This window comes from Pongo pygmaeus, chromosome 2, assembly GCF_028885625.2.
Source record: "Pongo pygmaeus isolate AG05252 chromosome 2, NHGRI_mPonPyg2-v2.0_pri, whole genome shotgun sequence".
Classification (NCBI taxonomy): domain Eukaryota; kingdom Metazoa; phylum Chordata; class Mammalia; order Primates; family Hominidae; genus Pongo; species Pongo pygmaeus.
The window spans coordinates 96,089,121-96,114,404 of NC_085930.1; the positions used below are offsets into that span (position 1 = coordinate 96,089,121).

The following is a 25,284-nucleotide window of genomic DNA, read 5'->3' on the forward strand; positions in this document are numbered from 1 at the left end:
CACCACCTTATTCCTAAATGCATTGATCCTCCTCCCTCTCCCCTCGCAGCATGGCAGTTGCCTCCCATTGTTTTTCCTTCGATTTGCTGCCCAAAGTATCTGCTGCCTCAGACATCTCACATTCCACGGTTTCTTGCTAACCATACCCCTTCCTTTTATCCTCCTTTTTTACCTTTATATCTTTCCACTTTAGAAGATATTGAACAGACATATTTGAAATATAATTTATTTATTCCTTTTTCTCTCTAGGTTGGGAACTGCCTTTTACAAAACTAAGTTTTAGCTTTCTTCCATATCTATCACTGTTACTGTTTATAAAAGTATCATGGGAATAGTTTACCTATATAACCTTCAGGTTTCATTTTTCCTGAACATTTTATTCTGTTGGTAAACCTAAAACCTAAACTTTTCAAGTGGTTCAGAATCACTTCAAGAGAGTTATACAGATTGATATCTAGGTGAAATTTTTCTCTGAATATATATTTACTTTTGAACTAGATAAGGCATGTACCTACAGTAAAATTCAAAAGGCAAAAGTGGGTTTTGCCCACTTTTCCATAGCAGTCCCCCAGCCACACTGAAGGCAGCTAATATTACCAGTGCCCTATATAGAATTCTAAAAGTATTTTATGCACACACTCTTTTACATGTATACATTTTTAAATACATTAGCATACATTATCTACTGATTTGCATCGTTTCTCCATTGTAATATGTCATTTTCATATTAGTGCTTATAGAGTGACCTTGTTTTTTAACAGCTGCATGTATTTCAGTGTATTAGCAGAATCCAATTAAACAGACCATTTCTGAAAAACAATTTGGGTTGCTTTTGATCTTTTGCTATTACAAATAGTGCTGCAGTGAATATTCTTGTACATGTATCATTTTCACAGGTGGAAATATATTTGAGTATAAACTCCCACAAGAGAAATTCCTAGGTTACTTGGTAAGGACATTTTATTTATTTATTTTTGTTTTAAAAAATATTTTGTAGAGATGGGGTCTTACTATGTTGCCCAGGCTGGTCTCAAATTCCTGGCCTCAAGCAATCCTTCTGCCTTGGCCTTCCAAAGCTCTGGGATTACAGGTGTGAACCACCATACCCAGCCAGTATGGGTATTTAAAATTTTGTTAGACGCTGGGCGCGGTATCTCACGCCTGTAATCCCAGCACTTTGAGAGGCTGAGGTGGGAGGATCACGAGGTCAGGAGATGGAGACCATCCTGGCTAACATGGTGAAACCCCGTGGTGGCAGGCGCCTGTAGTCCCAGCTACTCGGGAGGCTGAGGCAGGAAAATAGCTTGAAGCCGGGAAGTAGAGGTTGCAGTGAGCTGAGATCACACCACTGCACTGCAGCCTGGGTGAGAGAGTGAGACTGTCTCAAAAAAGAAAAAAAAATTTTTTTTGATAGATGTTGGGCCAGGCACGGTAGCTTATGCCTGTAATCCTAGCACTTTAGGAGGCTAAGGCAGGTGGATTGATGAGTCTAGGAGTTCAAGACCAGCCTGGGTAACATAGCAAAACCCCGTCTCTACTTAAAAAACAAAAACAAAAAATTAGTCAGGATTTGTGGTGTACCCCGGTAGTCCCAGCTACTTGGGAGGCTGAGACACAAGAATCACCTGAACTGGGGAGGTTGAGGTTGCAGTGAGTTGAGATGGTGCCACTGTACTCCAGCCTAGGCAACCAGAGAGAGACGCTGTCTCAAAAAAAAAAAAAAAAAAAAAAAAGACATGCAAACATTTTGATAAAAATTGCCAGAGAAATGACTTATGTGGCTTAGCGGTGATCCATTCCACTTTATTTACACTTATGACCTTGTTCAAGTAAGTTGAGCACGTCCGAATATATTGAATTTTGGTTAATGTTTCTCCTAAAATGCCTTTTAAAATAATTGCTATAAGTTAAAATTTTTCTCCACCAACAGGCTTGCTTTATATTCTCTTTGATTTGGTCGATTGGAGGAAGTTGTGATACAGATGGCCGTCATGTTTTTGATACTTTCATACGATTAATCATACTGGGAAAAGATGAAGAAAACCCAGTGCCAGATTCTGTGGGTAAATGGGAATGCCCATTTGATGAAAAAGGCCTGGTCTATGACTACATGTATGAGGTATGACATAAAAAGCTTGGTATGTTAAGATAAAACACAAAGGCTTAGACCAGCAGACAAAGCTCCTGGGTTTTCATCCTAGAGTTATTTTGACTCCTGCGGTGAGCTTTTTAAGCTCCCTTCTTTTTAGTTTCACCTCCCATAACTTACTGGCTGTATAAATAAATTTGCTTCAATAATATTTTTATAATTTCACATTTAAATTAAATTTATTTTTCCATTTTATTAAATAATTCCCCAAAGCATTTTTTAAACAGCAAGTATTTGAATAATTATTTGATTCATACAAATTTTATTTCATCCCCCATAAGATCTAAATAGAGTATTAGTTATAATTTCACTTAAATCTCAAGTTTTATGATAAGGAAGTAAACCTAAAAAGGTTAGTGACTAGCAGAGCCAGAACTTGACTCAAGTTCTCCTGACTGACAGTGCAGGACCCTTTCGCCAAAACCATGCTAACACAGAATTTTAAGAATCTGGCCAGAAAGAGAGCTTCATCCTCATTAGCCATAGCGGGAAGTCAATAAAGTAATCTCTAAAAGTGAAAAAAGGGGTGGAAACACAAGCATATTCTTTCTTTTTTTTTTTTGAGACGGAGTCTCGCTCTATAGTCCAGGCTGGAGTGGCGCAATCTCGGCTCACTGCAAGCTCCGCCTCCCGGGTTCATGCTACTGTCCTGCCTCAGCCTTCCGAGTAGCTGGGACTACAGGCTTCCGCCACCACGCCTGGCTAATTTTTTGTATTTTTAGTAGAGACGGGGTTTCACTGTGTTAGCCAGGATGGTCTCGATCTCCTGACCTCGTGATTCACCCGCCTCAGCCTCCCAAAGTGCTGGGATTACAGGCATGAGCCACCGCGCCTGGCCCACAAGCATATTCTTTAAGAATCGAAAATAAATACCAAACTATCCAGCTTAGAGAAGGTAAAGGTCTCTAGGAAGGGGAAAATGACAGTAGGGGAATGCTGTTTTTCTTAACCTTGTAAATCTTTTGACTGTAAAATATGTACATATATAATGTTGATAAAAATAAAAGATAAAACTTAAAAATACAAATATGAATTACTAAAGAAACATTCACCCAAACTTACAAAGTTACCACAATTCAAACACATAACATAAACGTGTACAATTTGCTGGAAAATAGGAAAAGATTGTGAGATTCCAGCCACAGCTCTGGAACAGGGTCCTAGGGGGCTACTTTGGCAGGTATTAAAACTTTTTTTACTTAATAGTGGAAGGGCTGGGGGTCTCCAGGGAGGGGTCAAAACAACCTGGAGAAGAAGATAATGGTTGGGGGTGGAGTGAAGATTGGGAGGCACTCAGGGGTGTCAGGACAGCAGTTATTTAGCCAGTGATTCAGAAGAATTTCAGTATCATAACAATTAATACAGCTATGCTGATATATATCCTAGTTGTTTCAGCCTGGATCAAAATGCCAAAGAGAATAATGTTAGAGAAACAAATATAGTGGTTTTATGTGATATTTTATTTTTAGTTAGATTATTGCCCATTTATTTTAAAATATAAAAAAGTAAAGCCAGAATCCAGGAAATTGTGACTTGAAGTACATTAGAGTGGCTTTCAAATAAATACTCGATGTATGCAAAAGGACACCTTGAAGGCATTTGGGGAATATTGGAGTGTTAAGAAGACATAAAGGCAAAAGTATCTCAAATGTTAGATATGTTGAATATGTGATAACAAAAGTTACATTATGTTTTTCAGTTTATTAAAAAGGAAAATTGAAAAAATATATATTTTTTAAATTGGTGTTTAAATTTAATGAATGCTTATTTTATTAATCTGCTTATGACTTAAAATATGCTATATGTGTTCTTTTATATGAATGTAATATTTCATTAAAAGGGGGAAGACTAAAGTTTTTAAAAGCTAATATAATAGTATAAGTGTTGAAAAGAGCCTTTCAGATACAGCAAGTACATGGTTTTAATATTTTAAAACTTATATTTTCTTGTAGTTGAAAAACAAAGGTCGCTGGGTCCATTGGAATGAATTAATTAAAAATACTAATTTAGGAGATAAACAAATCAAGATTCAAGATATCATAGTCCCTACGATGGACACAATTAGATATACGTTTCTAATGGATTTGAGTATTACCTATGCAAAGTAAGGAACTCTGCTATAAACAAGCATTTTGAATGTAAAAGTACCATTTTAATAGGATTATGGCAATTTTTGAAGTATTTGAGATCATCCTTTTTCAGATAACTGAAATCCTGGGGGACTTGTTGACATGTTGAAAGTGACATCTGTTGCTATTGGCAAACCTGGTATGCACACTTCCCATTGCCCACTCCAAAGCCCTTGCCATCATACTTTGCTGCCTCATAAGTCGCCTTACATTTTTGATTTGTAACAGCACACTGAAAGTCTGCTGCTGTTACTGTTAAAAAGGTATGCAGTCTACTTAAAGATTCAGCGTACTCCTGAGACATCAAAGTAACCATGATCCACATTCTCCTATTACATTTAGCATTTTTCACCTATGTCCTATGCCAGTTCTGGATTCCATAACATAAGATAAATATTAAAAACTCAGAAGAGTCCATCAAAAGTAAAGACACATGAAACTGATCAAAAGCCTAGATGTGTACGGTTTGCATATCCACACCAACTTTCTTAATAACATTTAATAGTTATTTTTCTTTTAAAACACTAGGTATAATTTACCATTCATACTATTTAAACTAGACAAGTTTATATAATCATAAATGTCATTTTTTAAAAAAGAACCTGTTTCTGAATGCATTCTGTGACCAATTTTATCTCGTTTTAAAAAAAAAAAAACAGGAAAAATAGCTTATGAGGGAAAATTAGTTTACCCCTATTTTGTGTCCGTGGTTGCATTTTTGCATTTAGAAGCTAAGCAAGGAAGACAGTTGCCAATTCTGTGACATTTCTAGTATAGCAGTTCTTTTTTTTTTTTTGAGACAGAGTCTCACTCTGTCACCGAGGCTGGAGTACAGTGGTGCAATCACGGCTCACTGCAGTCTTGAATTCCCAGGCTCCAGCGATCCTCCCACCTCAGCCTCTCAAGTAGCTGGGACTACAAGCATGCACCACTATGCCTGGCTTTTTTTTTTTTTTTTTGTAGAGACAGGTTGCCCAGACTCATCTTGAACACCTGAGCTCAAGCAATCCACCTGCCTCAGCCTTTCAAAGTGCTAGGATTACACCGTGCCTGGCAATACCGTTCTTTTGTGCCAAGAACCATTTGTCAGAATAATACTTTTAAATAAATAAGTACAAATAGAATTATAAAGTAAACCATATATATATTTATTTTGTTTTTTTATTTATTTGGGACAGTCGCTTGTGCTCTGTTTCCCAGGCTGGAATGCAGTGGCATGATCTCTGCTCACTGCAACTTCTGCCTCCTGGGCTCAAGCACTTCTCCTACCTCAGCCTCCCGAGTAGCTGGGATTACAGGCACCTGCCACCACGCCCTGCTAATTTTTTGTATTTTTAGTAGAGTCAGGGGTTCACCATGTTGGCCAGGCTGGTCTTGAACTCCTGGCCTCAAATGATCCACCCACCTTGGCCTCCTAAAGTGCCGGGATTACAGGTTTGAGCCACCGTGCCCAGCCTGTTTTTTTCTTTTTATATCGAAATACATTTATGAAAATATTGAACATATTTGGGCCATAGTAGTAATATATATATGTTTCTTTATTAACACATTAAATAACAAGATCTGTCAGTAGATCTGATGACTATAATACCTTTGAAGAAGGAATGGGCATGAGTGATATTTTTGAGATACTGTAACAATTGTAATGTGTAGGATAATAGCTATAATTTCTACTGGTGACAAAGACACAGGTACTAGTCACACAATTGCTACATTTTAGAGGATAGCAAAAAGTAAAGGTATAACCTTTTTGTCATTCAAGTTCACAGATCTCTGAATTCTATGAATGTTTTTAGTTGGCTCAGGGACCCCAAGTTAAGAACAGAAATTTATTAGTACTGTTTTAATAAATAGATTTTCATAGAGCTAGTGTTACTCAGACTGGAACATGTAGATGAATTCTCAGGGGTCACTCTGGTTCTAAAAGAACTTTAATTTTGTGTTCATATTTCAGTAACAATTTTTCAAAATTAATACTAGCATAGTTTGGCTCACTTAGATGACCCCTTAGAACTGAATATGGCTATTACTCAGTTTCAGTGCTGGCCTTTGTGTTTGTCTTTTTTTAAATTTTTTTTTTAGAAGGTGTTTCACTCTTCTTGCCTAGGCTGGAGTGCAATGGCACAATCTCAGCTCACCACAACCTCTACCTCCCGGGTTCAAGCGATTCTCCTGCCTTAGCCTCCCAAGTAGCCGGGATTACAGGCATTCGCCACCATGCCCAGTTAATTTTGTATTTTTAATAGAGATGGGGTTTCTACATGTTGGTCAGGCTGGTCTCGAACTCCCAACCTCAGGTAATCCGCCTGCCTCGGCGTCCCAAAGTGCTGGGATTACATGCGTGAGCCACCGTACCCGGCCTGTGTCTTTATGTATTGTGTAGTAACAAGTTATCATTCAAAATGATAGTATTTTATTTTTAATGCAGCATTTCTCAAACTGGGATTCTCCAGAGTTTTGTGAACATAAACTCATATGATTACTTTTCCCCTTAAAATTAGTTATGATCACTTAAGAATGGGAAACCTTGCTTGAATTCCCCATTCACTGAATGGGGAATTCCTTAGAGTTTGCTTTTAGACAAATATTTTCAGTTAGTAATTGAATTGATTTAAAAATGCTATTAACAGTATACATATACATAACTGTTAGCTTTAGAATTCACTGTCATTCCATCTCTCACAAAACCTTTGGCTATTGAGATCACTGGGAAACAGCCTACAGCTGTCTTATTGTCATCCCCTTCTTATTCACATACTGCCCCCATGTCTGTACCCTAAAAGTACAAATACAGCTCTTCTCTGAGGAGACAGACTTTGACTTTCTGGTCTGAAAAGTTAAGCATATTATTACTTGTTTCATAAGTGTTTTATATATAGCAACATTACATCTATTCAAATAATAGTTTATTACTATTAAAGTATCTGCAAGGCCGGGCCCAGTGGCTCCTGCCTGTAATCCCAGTGCTTTGGGAGGCTGGGATGAGAGGATCACTTGAGGCCAAGAGTTTGAGACCAGCATGGGCAACATAGCCAGGCCCTGTCTCTTTAAAACATTAAAAGTAAAAAAATTAGCCTGGTGTGGTGGCATGCCACCTGTAGTCCTAGCTACTTGGGAAGCTGAGGCAGGAGGATCACTTGAGTCCAGAAGTTCAAGGCTGCAGTGAGCTATGATTGTGCCACTTCATTCCAGACTGGGTGACAAGAGTGAGACCTTATCTCAAAAAATAAAAATAGATCAGGCATGGTGGCTCATGCCTGTAATCCCAGCACTTTGGGAGGCCGAGGCAGGTGGATTACTTGAGGTCAGGAGTTGGAGACCAGCCTGGCCAACACGGTGAAACCCGTCTCTACTAAAAATACAAAAATTAGCTGGGTGTGGTGGTGCACGCCTGTAGTCCCAGCTACTTGGGAGGCTGAGGCAGTGGGATTGCTTGAACCTGGGAGGTGGAGGTTGCAGTGAGCCAAGATCACACCAGTGCCCTCCACCCTGGGGAACTAAGTGAGACTCTGTCTCAAAAAAAAGAACAAAAAATAAAAAGACACAAAATAAAGTCTCTGCAATGTTATGCAAAAATGTATGCCAATCATTACTTTTATCTGTCTTTCATGAAATAATAACTATAGGTAAAAATATGAGTTTTTAATGAAGATGATTTGATTCTTATGTAAGCTTTTAACTACCACCTCCTTTAGTAGAAATGTATTCTGACTTTTTTTCCATTTTGAATAATATATTCATTGTTTTCATTAAGGCCACTCCTTTTTGTGGGTCCAACGGGTACAGGAAAATCTGTGTATGTGAAGGATAAGCTAATGAATCACTTGGAAAAGGACCAATACTTTCCTTTTTATATTAACTTATCTGCACGGACCAGTGCCAATCAGGTTCAGGTTAGTTTAAAGACAGAAATGTGGGTCTATCATTAATTTTTTTTGTCTTATTTGCTCAGTGTTTAAAATTGTACATTAAATAAGCAACTGTGTAAATCTATGAATTTAAAACTTTCAAATGTTTGGGTAGTTACAAGTTTTTGGAATTAATGATACAAGTTTCAGAGAACATTTTTACATTAATAGTGGGTTATTGAGCTTTATCACCTGTTTTTTTTGTTTTAAGCCTGAGAAGAAACAACAATTGATTTCTTAACGGGTGAAGGGAGTATAAAAGACACCCACACACTCACACACACACAAACACACACATAGGGTGGGGCAGGGGTGAGGAGACCCAGGGAGAAATGAGAGAACTTTGAATTGTTCTCTCAAGACCCTCCTGGATGGTCCTTAGGGGAATTTGCTGCTCCCTGGACTTTTCAAACCATGGGCCTGTGACAGGAAGCACGTGAGTGCATCCTACCCTTTGCCCTCAAATGTGTCAAGGTGAAACTACTTCATGAAACTGTTTCTAATTGCCGTTTTTATAGTCCATTCCCAAATTTATGCCTATCCATTCTCTCCTGGCCTTATTTCTGTCATTTTAAGTCTATATACTTCACTGAACTTCAAAATCTTACAAATTTAGAACTCCTTTACTGTGGAGCTTTATTTGAATGAAAATAATTTTGGTTTATTTTTCCAGTGGACAAGTGAGTTCCCAAAGCATTAGAACTATAAGAAAGCATCCACATTTATTTTAGCTATAAAAAGCTGCCAAATGTAAAGATTAATGCATTTAAATATTAAGTAAGTTAAAATTAATAGATACATTGTTGAGTACAGATGGACACAAAGAAGGGAACAGAAATCGCGGCCTACTTGAGAGTGGAGCGGGGGAGGAGGGTGAGGATTGAAAAACTGCCTGTTGGGTACTATGCTTATTACCTGACTGGTGAAATAATCTGTACACCAAACCTTCGCAACACACAATTACCCCTATAACCTGCATGTATACTCCCTGAATCTAAAATAAAAGTTGGAAAGAAAAATTATTCAGTGAAGAAAAAAATAAAAATTTGTTGGTTATCCAGTGAGGAAAATAATGTAGAAATTTTGGTGACATTTGTAGAAATGTTGTAGAAACATGCATATACTATACAAAGATAATACATAAATATACGTGTGTAATAATTGTGAGTGCATAGGATTTCAACAAATGTTTGAATGATGTTGATTGTGAAGTTTAGTATCACCCTAAATATGAATAAATAAAAATAAACACACACATAATGCTGCTTGGTATGATTTCCCTACAGAAACTTAAACTTTTTTTTTCTGGTGTTAAATATGGTATTTTATGTTAAGTTAATCATTGATAAATTAAGCAAATAGTAATTGTTACTGGTAAAAATCCCATGGATTCTGGCAAAATGGGTTGTTTTACTTGTTGATACTGATTTAACGTAAGTATGATAATAAATTCCTAATTCAATTATAGGTAAATATACCACTCTTCCTTTATATTTTAGAACATTATCATGGCTAGATTGGATAAAAGACGCAAAGGAGTCTTTGGACCACCTATGGGAAAGAAGTGTATAATTTTTATAGATGATATGAATATGCCTGCATTGGAGAAGTATGGAGCTCAACCACCTATTGAATTACTACGACAATTTTTTGACTGTGGACATTGGTAATAGCCTTTTCAGATTAGCTTCTTTCATTTAGTAATATGCATTTGAGTTTCATTCATATCTTCTCATGGCTTGATAGCTCATTTCTTTTTAGCACTGAGTAACATTCAGTTGTCTGGTTAACCACAATTAACTAATCCATTAACCTACTGAAGGACATCTTGGTTGCTTCCAAGTTTTCAACAATTATTAATAAAGTTGCTATAAACATTTGTGCATAGGTTTTACATGGACATAAGTTATCAACTTCTTTGAGTAAATACCAAGGAACACAATTGCTGAACAATATGGTAAGAATACGTTTAGCTTTGTAAGAAACTACCAAACTATCTTCCAAAATAACCATACCATTTTGCATTCCCATCAGGAATGAATGAGAGTTAGTGTTGCTCCACGTCTTCTCTGGCATTTGGTATTGTCAGTGTTCTAGATTTTGGCCATTCTAATGAGTGTGTGGTGGTATTTCATTGTTTTAGTTTGCATTTCTCTGATGACATATGGTAAGAAGCGCCTTTTAATATGTTTATTTGCCCTCTCTGTATCTTACTTGGTGATGTGTCTGTTACAGTCTTTGGCCATTTTTAAATTGGGTTGTTTGCTTTCTTATCATTTAGTTTTAAGAGTTCTTTGTATATTTTGGATAATGGTCCTCTATCAGATGTGTAATTTGCAATTGTTTTCTCCAAGTCGGGCCTGTCTTCTCATTCTCTTGACATTGTCTTTGGCAGAGCAGAAGTTGTTAATTTTAATGAAGTCCAGTTTCTCAACCAATCTGTTGGTGTTGTGTCTGGAAAAAGTCATTGCCATACCCAAGTTCAACTAGGTTTACTCCTTTGCTATCTCCTAGGAGTTTTATAGTATTGCATTTAATATTTAGGCCTGTGATCTATTTTTAGTTAATTGTTGTAAAGGGTGTAAAATTGTGTATAGGTCAGTTTTTTGCATGTGTATGTCCAGTTGTTTAACAATATTTGTCTTTTGCTAAAAGACAGGGTTCTTGCTATGTTGTCAAGGCTGTTCTCAAAATTCTAGCTTCAAGCAATCCATCTGCCTCAGCCTCCTAGGTAGCTGGGATTATAGGTATGAGCCACTGTGCCCAGCAACATTCCTTGAAAAGACTATCTTTGCTCCATAATATTGCCTTTGCTCCTTTGTCAAAGATCAGCTGACTATATTTATTGGGTCTATTTCTGGGCTCTCTATTCTTTTCCATTGACCTATTTGTCTGTTCTGCCAGTACCACATTGTCTTGACTACTGTAGTTTTATAGTAAGCCTTAAAGTTGGGTAGTGTCAGGCCTCTGACTTTGTTCTTCTCTTTCAATAGTGTTGACTAATCTGGGCCTTTGGCCTCTCCATATCAACTTCAGAATCAGTTTCTCAATATCCAAAAATTAACTTGCTAGGATTTAGATAGGGATTGCATTGAATCTACAAGTAAGTTTGGAAGGACTGTCATCTTCATAATATTGTTTTCCTATCAATGAACATGGAATACCTCTTTTTATTTAGCACTTCGATTTAATTCTTCAGGGTTTTACAGTTTTCCTCATATAGATCTTCTATATATTTTGTTAGATATATCCCTAAGTATTTCACTGGGGGTGGGTGCTAATGTAAATGGTGTTGTACTTTTCTTTCTTTCTTTCTTTCTTTTTTTGAGACAGTGTCTCACTCTGTCACCCAGGCTGGAGTGCAGTAGCATGATCTCAGCTCACTGCAACCTCTGCCTCTGGGTTCAAGAGATTCTCCTGCCTCAGCCTCCCAAGTAGTGGGATTACAGGCATATGCCACCATGCCCAACTAATTTTTGTATTTTTAGTAGAGACAGGTTTTCACCATGTTGGCTAGGCTGGTCTCGAACTCCTGACCTCAAGTGATCCACCTTCCTCGGCCTCCCAAAATGCTGGGATTACAGGCATGAGCCACTGTGCCTGGCCCAGGTGTTGTACTTTTAATTTCAAATTCCACTTGTTTATTGCTGGTATATAAAAAGGTGATTGACTTTTACATGGTAACTGTTTACAAGCTTGCTATAATCGCTTATTAGTTCCAGGAGTTTTTTGTAGTTCTTTCAGATTTTCTTCATAGATCATCATGTTATCTGCAAACAAGGACAGTTTCATTTCTTTCTTCCCAGTCTGTATACCTTTTTTTTCGTCTTATTGCTAGCCCTTAGTATGATGTTGAAAAGAAGTCATGAGAGGGGACATTCTTATCTTGTTCCTGATCTTAGTGGGAAAGCTTGGAGATTCTCACCATTAAGTATGATGTTAGCTCTAGGGTTTTTGTAGATATTCCTTACCAAGTTGAGGAAGTTACCTTTATTCCTAGTTTACTGAGAGATTTTTGGCTTTTTTTGCCTTTATTTGAGACAAAGTCTTGCTCTGTCGCTCAGGCTGGAGTGTGGTGGCATGATCTTGGCTCACTACAACCTCCGCCTCCCAGGTTCAAGTGATTCTTATGCCCTAGCCTCCCAAGTAGCTGGGATTACAGGTACACACCACTACACCCGGCTAATTTTTGTATTTTTAGTAGAGACGGTTTTGCCATGTTGGCCAGGCTGGTCTTGATGTCCTGACCTCAAGTGATCCACCGCCTTGGCCTCCTAAAGTGCTGGGATTACAGGTGTGAGCCACCACGCCCGGCCTGGAGGATTATTAATTGGCCTAACTTCCATATTTTTTATCTCAAGGAATAGGAAGGTCTGAGAAGAGGGAGAGAGATGGGGAACAGCCAGTCAGTGGAACAGTCAGAACACACACAATATTTATCAGTTAAGGTTTTCTTCTTATGTAGGTCAATTCATGGTGCTTCAAAACAATTACAATAGTAACATCAAAGATCACAGATCACCCTACCAGATATAAAAAAAATGGAAAAGTTTGAAATATTGCAAGAATTACCAAAATGTGACACAGAGACCAGAAGTAAGCAAATACTGTTGGAAAAATGGTGCCTATAGACCTGCTCAACACAGGTTTCTAAAAACCTTTTTCAGATTGTTAAAAAACACAATATCTGCAAAGCTTAATGAAATGAAGTGAAATAAAATGGGGTATGCCTGTACTTTTCAACTATTAGTTTCAATTATTGAAAATAATTTACAGGTTACATCCTTCAAAGTACCATTCCCCCAAGTCAAGAATTTGTGGGTAGTGCCCAACCTAAGTAACCATAATCAGCACCCTATTTTTCTACCACGTTTTTAACTGTATATTTTCTGCGGCTGCTTGGAACTACCTACCATATCTTTGAGATGGCTTGTATTTGACAGCAATCTCATGGATAACCCTTCCATTCTCCCCACACCAATTTATGGTGATATGGTTAGTTTCTCACATGCAAGATATAGCACCTTTTAATTAGGATTAATAATTCTTCCTTTCCTCCTCTTAAATGTACTTTTCTATTCCTCAGTATGCCATGATTTTTATCTCAAGACAAGGGTAGATGAATTTCAAAGCTAAGTCATATTTTACAGATGCATTTTTGTTATTACTATAGGCCCTAGGAATTCTGCTTTTAGGAGATAACCATTGTTGAGATGATCACTGTGATTATCTCAGAAGATAGTCACTCTCCTGAGTTATGATTATCAGCAGATAATCACTATTCCTCAGTGATTTTTTTCTATATAAGTGTATTTTTATGTGTAAAACAGGCTCATATTACATGTAATATTTTGTAAATTATTTTACACTTATATATTTATCTCAAATAGCCATATCAGTGCATATTTGTCTACTCATTCATTTTATTGGCTTTAATATTATGTGGATGTCACTGTAATTTACTTAGCTGGTCTTCTATTGATGATTATTAGGGTTGTTACCAAAAACCATATTTTCATACTTTCTAGCATGCTTTTAGTCTAAGGACTGGCTAGATAGACTCCTCCCCCAGCCTCTGTATGTGTATGTCTGTATGTCTGTGTGTGTGCAATAGCTTCAGTATTAGAGACTTGATGGCTTATTGACAATAGCAACCTTTTACTCTGAGTGGTTCCAGCTAAATTGTGTCATTTCATATTTCTTTTTGATTAAAACTTCTTTGAAATTTCATTTTTCCCTAATGGGTTCCTTTCTATAACAAAATGTATGGATCCTATTTAGACATCTTTATCCACTCTGAAGATACAGTTTGAGACGAGAAAAAGAAAATCAGGACATTGCCATAACCAGTTTGAGTATATAATTTAGTGTTCAAACCGTGACATTTCTGGAGTAAAAGGGGAGTGTTATTAATAATTACTTCGGCACAACAAGCACAAGCCAGAATTGTCCTAGGTAAAATGAGATATATGGTCACCTTATCTATAAACAGCTACAAATAGGATTGATCACTCATCCATGCTTCTAGATTTGGAATAAGAAAGGAGAAATGGAGAGTCAAACTGTAAGGAAGAGTAGGAGGAAAGAGAGGGAAAAGTAAGAGGAAGGGTCTTTCCAGATACCCAAAATCTGGGTAACAGAATCAGTCATTGAGGGGAGAAACCAAATTCTGCTTTAAAAAAAAATTCTCTCCTACTCAAAGTGTTATCTGAAGTTATTCCTTTTAGAGAAGCTAAAATCTGATTAAATTTCTTGGGAGATCTATATTTCATCCCATCTTATTGTCTTTATAACAGATAATCTAAATTTTTTGTGTGTGCTTTCTAAGGTACGACCTTAAGGACACAAGTAAAATCACGCTGGTGGACATAGAGCTGATTGCTGCAATGGGCCCTCCAGGTGGTGGAAGAAATCCAGTTACTCCCCGTTGTATTCGACATTTCAACATCTGCAGTATTAATTCTTTTAGTGATGAGACTATGGTCCGAATCTTCTCATCTATTGTAGCATTCTACCTTAGAACTCATGAATTTCCTCCAGAGTACTTTGTAATTGGGAACCAGATAGTCAATGGGACTATGGAGGTCAGTCAATAATGCAATGTAAATGTTTTAGTATTACATATTTCCCTCATTTGGCCCTTATTTTATTTTTTTAATGTTGTTTCCCACTTAGCTATCTGCTTTGGTCTTTGGTGTCAGAGAAACTGTTTAGAAGACCAGAGAATAGGAAGATCATAGGATTTGAAATGAGGGAATCCAACCTGGGTTGAGCCTTGACTGCTATTTCCTAGCTATATGACTTTGAGCAAGTAATTTGACATTCCAGAGGCTGTTTTTTTAATAACTAAAATGGAATAAAACACCTATTTCACAAGGTTGTTATAAGGAAAACATCTAAAACTAGTATCTGCCACATCACAGGTATTTTTCTGTTAGGTTCCTACTCTGGTACTTGTCGTTTCTTCTTTCTATCTTCCCTCCCATTTTTCATGCTTGTCTTAAATAAATTTAAGCAGCTAATGAATACATTACTTTTAGTCAGACCACATAATTTATAAGTAGCAATGAAAAAATAATTATAAAAGAGAAATACAAGGGTAGAAATAGACAACAAGACTCCCCATATGGCCAAAGAACAGTTTTTAACTTATTTCGAATGTGTTATTTGCCTCTGTTCAGAGTCTAAAGCCAGCCTCATCTCTAATGGTAAATGGGAAACAATATATTTAAAGGCATGTCAGTCATGATCTTACCAAACTACACTTTCTAGAAGCTTGGTAAAGCAAGTTTCATTTTGTGATCACTGCAACAGGAAGCAGAAAGCTCCCTAGAATCCTTCCATCCATTTCCAAGAACATCAATCTTATCTTCTAAAATTCTCCCCTTGTTTCAGTGGAAAGTGTGTGCTGTTCAAGTAAAGAAACTACTATGAGCAAAGAGATAGTACATTTATTCTGATACAGAAAAGTGTTTCTATTTATAAAACATAATATTTGTATTTCGGGCATGTCCTGGAAAATACAGAGGTGTTGGTCAGGTAGAAGGGGATACAGAAAGCATCCCTGCCACCCCCCTACCCCTGGCTTTTTTTTTTTCTGTCTTTGAAGCATTGTAGACCTACCATGTGCGGAGGTTGGAGCAGGGAGATGAATCACAGAACACATATGAATAAAAAATGTTGGCTGGACGCACTGACTCACGCCTGTAATCCTAGCACTTTGGGAGGTGAAGGTGGGTGGATCACGAGGTCAAGAGATTGAGACCATCCTGGCCAACATGGTGAAACCCCGTCTCTACTAAAAATACAAAAATTAGCTGGGCGTGGTGGTGTGCACCTGTAGTCCCAGCTACTTGGGAGGCTGAGGCAGGAGAATCACTTGAACCCGGGAGGTGTAGGTTGCAGTGAGCCAAAACCTCACCACTGCACTCCAGCCTGGCGACAGAACGAGACTCCATCTCAAAAAAAAAAAAAAAAGTTTTTTGGTTTTGCTTTTTTGACTGTATTATAAAAGGCTTAATTCACCTTCCTTCAAAGAGAATAAAATACCTAGGAATCCAACTTACAAGGGACGTGTGAAGGACCTCTTCAAGGAGAACTACAAACCACTGCTCAATGAAATAAAAGAGGATACAAACAAATGGAAGAACATTCCATGCTCATGGGTAGGAAGAATCAATATCGTGAAAATGGCCATACTACCCAAGGTAATTTATAGATTCAATGCCATCCCCATCAAGCTACCAATGACTTTCTTCACAGAATTGGAAAAAACTACTTTGAAGTTCAGAACAGAACAGAGCCCTCAGAAATAACACCGCATATCTACAACTATCTGATCTTTGACAAACCTGACAAAAACAAGCAATGGGGAAAGGATTCCCTATTTAATAAATGGTGCTGGGTAAACTGGCTAGCCATATGTAGAAAGCTGAAACTGGATCCCTTCCTTACACCTTATACAAAAATTAATTCAAGATGGATTAAAGACTTAAATGTTAGACCTAAAACCATAAAAACCCTAGAAGAAAACCTAGGCATTACCATTCAGGGCATAGGCATGGGCAAGGACTTCATGTCTAAAACACCAAAAGCAATGGCAACAAAGGCCAAAATTGACAAATGGAATCTAATTAAACTAAAGAGCTTCTGCACAGCAAAAGAAACTACCATCAGAGTGAACAGGCAACCTACAACATGGGAGAAAATTTTTTGCAACCTACTCATCTGACAGAGGGCTAATATCCAGAATCTACAATGAACTCAAACAAATTTACAAGAAAAAAAAACCCCATCAAAAAGTGGGTGAAGGACATGAACAGACACTTCTCAAAAGAAGATATTTATGCAGCCAAAAAACACATGAAAAAATGCTCACCATCACTGGCCATCAGAGAAATGCAAATCAAAACCACAATGAGATACCATCTCACACCAGTTAGAATGGCAATCATTAAAAAGTCAGGAAACAACAGGTGCTGGAGAGGATGTGGAGAAATAGAAACACTTTTACACTGTTGGTGGGACTGTAAACTAGTTCAACCATTGTGGAAGTCAGTGTGGCGATTCCTCAGGGATCTAGAACTAGAAATACCATTTGACCCAGCCATCCCATTACTGAGTATATACCGAAAGGACTATAAATCATGCTGCTGTAAAGACACATGCACACGTATGTTTATTGCGGCACTATTCACAATAGCAAAGACTTGGAACCAACCCAAATGTCCAACAATGATAGACTGGATTAAGAAAATGTGGCACATATATACCATGGAATACTACGCAGCCATAAAAAATGATGAGTTCATGTCCTTTGTAGGGACATGGATGAAATTGGAAATCATCGTTCTCAGTAAACTATCGCAAGAACAAAAAACCAAACACCGCATATTCTCACTCATAGGTGGGAATTGAACAATGAGAACACATGGACACAGGAAGGGGAACATCACACTGTGGGGACTGTTGTGGGGTCGGGGGAGGGGGGAGGGATAGCTTTAGGAGATATACCTAATGCTAAATGACGAGTTAATGGGTGCAGCACACCAGCATGGCACATGTATACATATGTAACTAACCTACACATTGTGCACATGTACCCTAAAACTTAAGGTATAATAATAATAAAATAAAAAAGAATAAAAAAGAAAAGTCACCAAATCCGACAACTCATTTAAAAAAAAAAAAAAAGAACATTAAACTTCATTTGGTGAATTCAGTACATAGTAAACATATACTTCATTTCCTTATAGCCAATTTAGATATAAGGAAGAAGGTGGGGTGAGGGAATAAGAGATAGAAGGGAAGAGAGAGAACAAGTTGATTTGTTTTGAAGTTGATTGTAGTAACAAGAAAATTATTTCATCTTCCTCTTCATTTGGAATGATTCAGCATGAGTTGTCTGATTTCCCTTTCTCTGAAAAATTTTGTTTTTCACTATTTAACCTCAGATTATTCACCTTTAAATGGCGTAACCATAATAACTGGGAAATTAGAGACAGGTTTCTACTTGGATGGGCTTGGATGGAATCGGATATTAAGTTCCCTCAACTTTATAATGCCTGGTTGAGTGCTATAAGCCAAAATAAACATATATGCCATGCTAGGCTTAGTACTATGCAATTTTCCAAGCCAGTATAATCTTTTTTTTTCTTTTCTTTTTTTTTTTTTTTTTTTTTTTTGAGACGGAGTCTCACTTCATTGCCCAGGCTGGAGTGCAATGACGTGATCTTGGCTCTGCAATGTCTACCTCCACCTCCCGGGTTCAAGCCATTCTCCTGCCTCAGCCTCCTGAGTAGCTGGGATTACGGGCATGTGCCATGACACCTGGCTAATTTTTGTATTTTTAGTAGAGACAGGGTTTTGCCATGTTGGCCAGACTTGTCTCGAACTCCTGACCTTAGGTGATCTGCCCACCTCAGCCTCCAAAAGTGCTGCGATTACAGATGTGAGCCACCCCGCCCAGCCCAAGCCCATATAATCTGATAGAGTAAATAAAATATTTTGTATAACATTCCATTGGTTACATGACTTTGCTGATTATAAGCATTTTATTTTTGCTTTGTTGCTTTTTTCATATTCAGATATATAAACAATCCGTGGAAAATCTTTTACCCACTCCCACAAAATCCCATTATACTTTCAACTTGCGTGATTTTTCACGTGTCATCCGGGGCTGTTTACTCGTTGAAAGAGACGCTGTGGCGAACAAACACATTATGATCCGTCTGTTTGTGCATGAGGTTCTCCGAGTGTTTTACGATCGCCTCATTAATGATGATGATCGAAGATGGCTGTTCCAGTTAACTAAAACTGTTATAAAGGACCATTTTAAAGAATCATTTGACAGTATCTTTTCACATTTGAGGAAACAAAATGCACCAGTGAGTATGGTGATTAAGAACATATTGAGTTAAAGCAGTACCATATATGAATTGTTACAATTAAGTTATATTTTAAAAAATAATTTCTTAATGAACATATTCTTTTAGCATTCCTTGTAAATAGGTGTTTGTTTTGAGAAGATTTATCTTCATAGGAAAGTATGCAACATAGAAGTTATTTAAAGAATAACACCTTATGTGATAGGGAATAAATGATATAATAGATATAAAGTGCTTAACATGATGACCATCACTTAGTAACTACTCAATAAATGCGAGTCGCCCAGAATGACTTCTCTAGCCTAATAATAACAAAACATATAAATCTTACTTTTCTTTTTATATCCTAAGGATATAATTTCAGGTATTAATTTTATAAGTGCATTATTTACTACCCTAATGTTTAAAAACTTAATTACTTCATAACATGGATGAAACAAAAATTTTGTATGTTTTCTTAAATTTATTTTTGAATGTTTTAAGTTTTATAATTTGTTGATTTCCTTTCTATAGGTAACTGAAGAAGACTTAAGAAATCTCATGTTTGGTGATTATATGAATCCTGACCTTGAAGGAGATGATAGAGTTTATACTGAAATTCCAAATATTCATCATTTTAGTGATGTTGTGGACCAGTGCTTAGATGAGTATAATCAAACACACAAAACAAGAATGAATCTTGTCATTTTTAGGTACCTATATATGGTGTTGATGCTTGAAATTGCTATCTGTAAAATGTTATTATGAAATGTTTAAAATGTACCAAAAGGTGTAAAGAAAAATACAGTGAATGACTTTGTACCCATTATCCAGCATAAGACATAAATAGTAATTTATTTGAAATTCCCTGTTATAGCCACCCTCTCTCACTGCATCCTGTGTCATATGAGTAGTAGTGAAAAGAAACTTGTGTTTCTTTTTCTTTTTCTTTTTTTTGAGACTGAGTCTTGCTCTGTTGCCCACGTTGGAGTGCAGTGGCACTATCTCAGCTCACTGCAACCTCTGCCTCCTGGGTTCAAGCCATTCTCCCGCCTCAGCCTCCCAGGTAGCTGAGCCCGGGTAATTTTTTTTTGTATTTTTAGTAGAGATGGGGTTTCACCATACTGGCCAGGCTTGTCTCGAACTCCTGACCTCAAGTGATCTGCCCGCCTTGGCCTCCCAAATTGCTGGGATTACAGATGTGAGCCACCACACCTGGCCGAAATTTGTGTTTCTTAGAACTTTTACTATACATGTGTGTATTCGTAAACATATATCTAGTCTTATTTTACATATTTTAAAACTGCATATAAATAGTATAATACTGGATATAATCTTCCGCTAGTTGGTTTATTCCATATTGTGAGAGTCACAGAAAAATGAATATTTACCACTATATTGCATTCTATTGTATAATTGTACCACAATGCAGTCATTCTTCTGAGACAAATTTCAGGTGACTTCTAGTTTTTGCTATTATAAAAAAGGCTTTGAAAATTCACATCTGTGTCTCCTTGGGTACATGTGTGAGAATTTCTCTAGGCTATTTTCCTATAAGTGGGATTATCATGTCGTAGTATATAAGCATCTTCAACTTTACTAAATTTTGCCAAAACATCTTTTAAAGTGATTATTATTTTTGAGAGCTTCCATTGTTCTTCACCTTTGCTGATGCTTAGGATTGACAGATAGTGTAAATTTTTCTAGTCTAAGGAGAGTGAAATGGTATCTCATTATCATTTTAATTTTAATTAACCTAATTACCAGTGAAGCTAAGTGCCTTTTCTGAATGTGTTATTTTATAGGTAATGATCTTTTCTCACATAGAAATCTTGAGACTGAAGAAACATATTTAATAAAAGTGATAATATACTGCCAGTATTAGCAGTTAATATTTCATTTTATTTGTATAACTTGTATATCAAATTTCCTGAATTTGAACTTTTAATTAGTTTTCCCCTACATCAAATGATCCAGTTGTAACTGCTTTTGAAAAATCACCCTTTTTGATAGTAAACTCTTTAAAATTGGGATAGTAACATATGGGACAGCAAAGTCACATTCTTCTAAAGAAGTAAAACAATAGTTACATGTAAATATACATTTACATTTATATTGTAATGCATTAATAAAATTTTTCTTTTGTGATAGGTATGTTTTGGAACATTTATCAAGAATATGTCGAGTTCTAAAGCAGTCTGGTGGAAATGCTTTGCTTGTCGGTCTTGGAGGAAGTGGTCGTCAATCTTTAACTCGTCTGGCTACATCCATGGCAAAAATGCATATTTTTCAACCAGAAATTTCTAAGAGCTATGGTATGAATGAATGGAGGGAGGATATGAAGGTAAAATTATGAAGAAGCCTAGTATCTAAAATGAAAACAGTGCATTATTTTACTTGTAAAGAGAGAACCAGCCTGTGTAGCTGTGTACTGAACTCCAGTGATGATGATGATGATAATACTGTCCATAGAGCATCTACTGTGTGTGCTGAGTTCTGTCTTGAGTGCTTTACCTAGCCTTTACCGCTTTTACCTACATGATCTCATTCTATAGGTACAGCAATGCAATGTAGCAGGTGGGTTGTCTCTGTGTTTTACCAAAGCTGAGTGACATGTGACACACAACAGAGCAAGGCTTTCTAACTCAAGTCTTATCCACTACACTATTACCATGACTGCTGCTTTAAAAAAAAATTGATGTATAATATTTGTACATATTTATGAGGTACATGTGATATTTTGATACATGCATAAAATGAATAACTATGGAGTCAGCACATTTAGGGTATCTATCATGTAGAACATCAATCTTTTTGTGTTGGGAACATTGCAAATCTTCTATCTTGAAATATGCAATACATTGTTAAATATAGTTGTGCTATTGTACTATTGAACACTGGAACTTCTTCTAACTGCATGTTCGTACACATTGACCTGCTTCTCTATATCCTCCCCTGTCTGCCTCTCCTTTCCGGCCTCTGATAGCTGTCTTTCTACTCTCTACCTCCATGAGGTCAACTTTTTTGGCTCCTACATATAAGTGAGAACATGTGATGTTTATCTTTCTGTACCTGGCTTGTGCCACTGACTATATATTTATTCCAGTTCAGAGAGGACTTATTTCAGATAAATAAATGGTTTCTAGCAGATTTAACCATGAACCTGATGATGATGATGATGGCACTAATGTTGTCTTAGTAATAGTTTCTTTAGAAACTAAAGAATCTTAATAGTTTCTTTAGAGCTTTGTTGCTGTCCCGGTAACCAACAGGATAGTGGAGTGCATACTTGGGGCTTCATCCTTATATGCCTAGGGGTCTGTAGCCCCAACAGAGAGATGATACAAAGTGAAAAAAAAAAGTAGGGAGAAATTGCTGGACTTCTTTCACAAACAATTTCTACAACCTAAAAGTTAGCATAGAGAAATGGATTTTTCTTTGCTACTTCTAGGCGGAAATGGTAGAATCCGAGCTCATACCAAAGAAATCTATCTACATAGACATGAAAGGAAAATTACCCTTACATTGCTTCTTTTTCTGCCTACACTTTAGAGGAAAACTTTTGATGCATTGTCCACCAAATTAACTACAAATTTAGAAATCAGCATACTTCATGTACTACTTCATAGTAGTAAGAACATGGACTTCGAAATTAGACAGATACAGTATTAGTTCCTGCTTTGCATGATTTGTTAGCTATGTTATTTTTAGCATATTACTAAATCGACCGGTGCTTTAGTTTTTAGGGACTTATCCATTTCTCCTAGGTTATCCAGTTTGTTGGCATACAATTGTTCATATCATTCTCCTATAATTCTTTGTATTTCTGTGGCATTGGTTGTGCTACCAGAGTGTGCTACTATTTTCATTTCTGATTTTTGTTGAGTCTTCTCTCTGTCTTTTTTTTTTTTTTGTATTGATCTTCTATTCTCTATTTCATTCATCTCCACTCTAATCTTTATTATTTCCTTCCTAGCTTCCCTGCTAGCTTTGGGTTTGGTTTATTCTTCTTTTTCTAGTTCCTTGAGGTGTCTAGTTAGGTTGTTGATTTTATATCTTTCTTCTTCTTCTTTTTTTTTTTTTTTTTTTTTTGAGATGGAGTCTCGCTCTGTCACCCAGGCTGGAGTGCAGTGGTGCAATCTCTGCTCACTGCAACCTTCGCCTCCCAGGTTCAAGCGATTCTCCTGTCTCAGCCTCCCAGGTACCTGGGATTACAGGTGCACACTGCCATGCCCGGATAATTTTTTTTTTTTTTGTATTTCAGTAGAGATGGGTTTCACTTTGTTGCCCAGGCTGCTCTCTAATTCCTGAGCTGAGGCAATCCACCTGCCTCAACCTCCCAAAGTGCTAAGATTACAGATGTCAGCCACTGCATCTGGCCTCTTTTTAAATATATGTGTTTACAGCTACAAACTTCCCTCTTAGCACAACTTTTGCTGCATCCCTCAAGTTTTGGTTTGTTTGTTTTTGTTTTCATTTTCTCAAGATATTTTCTAATTTCCCTTGTGATTTCTTCTTTGACTTACTGGTTAACAATTAAATTAACAGTTTAATTTTCATATAGTGTGATTTTTTAAATTTTTCCTTCTGGTATTGATTTCTAGTTTTGTTCCATTGTGATCAGGAAAGATACTTTCTATGATTTCAGTCTTTTAAAATTTGTTAAGACTTGTTTTGTAGCCTAATGTGTTCTATCCTAGAGAAAGTTTCATGTGCACTTGAGAATAATATATGTTTTGCTGTTGCTGGATGGAGTGTTTGGTAAATATCTGTTAGATCCAGTTGGTCTACAATGTTCAAGTTCTCTATTTCCTTATTGATCTTCTGTCAGGTGTTCTATCCATTATTGAAAGTGGGGTATTCAAGTCTCTTACTATTATGGTAGTCCCCCCTTACTTGTGGCTTTTCTTATTGCAGTTTTAGTTACCCACAGTCAACTGTGGTCCAAAAATAGATAAGCACAGTACAATAAGATATTTTGAGAGTGAAAGGGACCACATTCACATAACTTTTATTACAGTATATTGTTACGATTGTTCTCTTTATTATTTGTTGTTAATGTCTTGCTGTTAATTTATAAATTAAACTAATCATAGGTATGTATGGAAAAAAATAGCACACGTAGGATTCAGTACTATCTGTTGTTTCAGGCATCCACTGGGGGTCTTGGAATGTATCCCCTGTGGATAAGGGGGAACTACTGTATTGTGTTGCTGTACAATTCTTCTTTCAATTCTGTCAAAGTTTGCTTCATATATTTAGGATATCTGTGGTTTGGTGCATAAATATTTATACAGTTGACCCTTAAACAACACCAACCCCCAACACAGATGAAAATCCACATAAAATTTTTTTTTTTGAGGTAGAGTCTCGCTCTGCCCAGGCTGGAGTGTAGTGGCACGATATCAGCTCACCACAACCTCCACCTCCCGAGATCAAGTGATTCTCATGCCTCAGCCTCCTGAGTAGCTGGGATTACAGGGGCACACCACCATGCTTAGCTAATTTTTTTATTTTTTGTAGAGATGGGGTTTCACCATTTGGCCAGTCTGATCTTGAACCCCTGAGCTCAAGCAATCCTCCTGCCTTGGCCTCCCAGAGTGCTGGGAATACAGGCTTGAGCCACTGTGCTTAGCCCACATATAACTTTTGACTCCCCCAAAACATAACTACTAATAGCCTAGTGTTGACCAGAAGCCTTACTGATAACATAAACATTTGATTAACATGTATTTTGTATGTTATATGTATTAGACTGTATTCTTATAATAAAGTAAGCCAGATAAAAGAAAATGTTACTTAAAAAATCCTAAGGAAGAAACATATATTGACTATTCATTAAGTGGAAGTGGATCATCACAAAGGTCTTCATCCTCACGATCTTCACGTTGGATAGGCTGAGGATGAAGAGGAAGAAGGCGAGTGGGTTGGTCTTGTTATCTCAGGGGTGGCAGAAGCAGAGGAAAATCTACATATAAGTGAACTCACATAGTTCAAACCTGTGTTGTTCAGTGGTCAACTATAATTGTTATATCTTCCTGGTAAATTGACCCTTTTATCATTGTGTAACATCCTTTCTTGTGGTTGTTTTTGACTTAAAGTCTATTTTTGTCTGATGTTAGTATAGCTATCCCTGCTCTCTTTTAGTTACCATTTGGTTGGTATGTCTTTTTCCATTCTTTCACCTACATATTTCCTTGGATCTAAAATGAATCTCTTGTAGGCAGCATATT

The 25,284-nt window shown here is 36.9% G+C and overlaps 1 protein-coding gene across 1 annotated transcript in view; it reads left to right on the forward strand.

Moving 5' to 3' along the window:
* The window catches only part of DNAH12 (dynein axonemal heavy chain 12), a 269,687-nt gene that overhangs the window by 133,772 nt on the left and 110,631 nt on the right, over positions 1-25,284 (forward strand). Inside the window, exons 38-45 of the mRNA XM_063661044.1 lie at positions 1,931-2,119; positions 4,102-4,253; positions 8,033-8,171; positions 9,686-9,852; positions 14,515-14,770; positions 18,773-19,072; positions 19,586-19,764; positions 21,203-21,395. Coding sequence (XP_063517114.1) covers positions 1,931-2,119; positions 4,102-4,253; positions 8,033-8,171; positions 9,686-9,852; positions 14,515-14,770; positions 18,773-19,072; positions 19,586-19,764; positions 21,203-21,395 — 1,575 coding nt within the window. The remainder of the gene's footprint in view (positions 1-1,930; positions 2,120-4,101; positions 4,254-8,032; positions 8,172-9,685; positions 9,853-14,514; positions 14,771-18,772; positions 19,073-19,585; positions 19,765-21,202; positions 21,396-25,284) is intronic.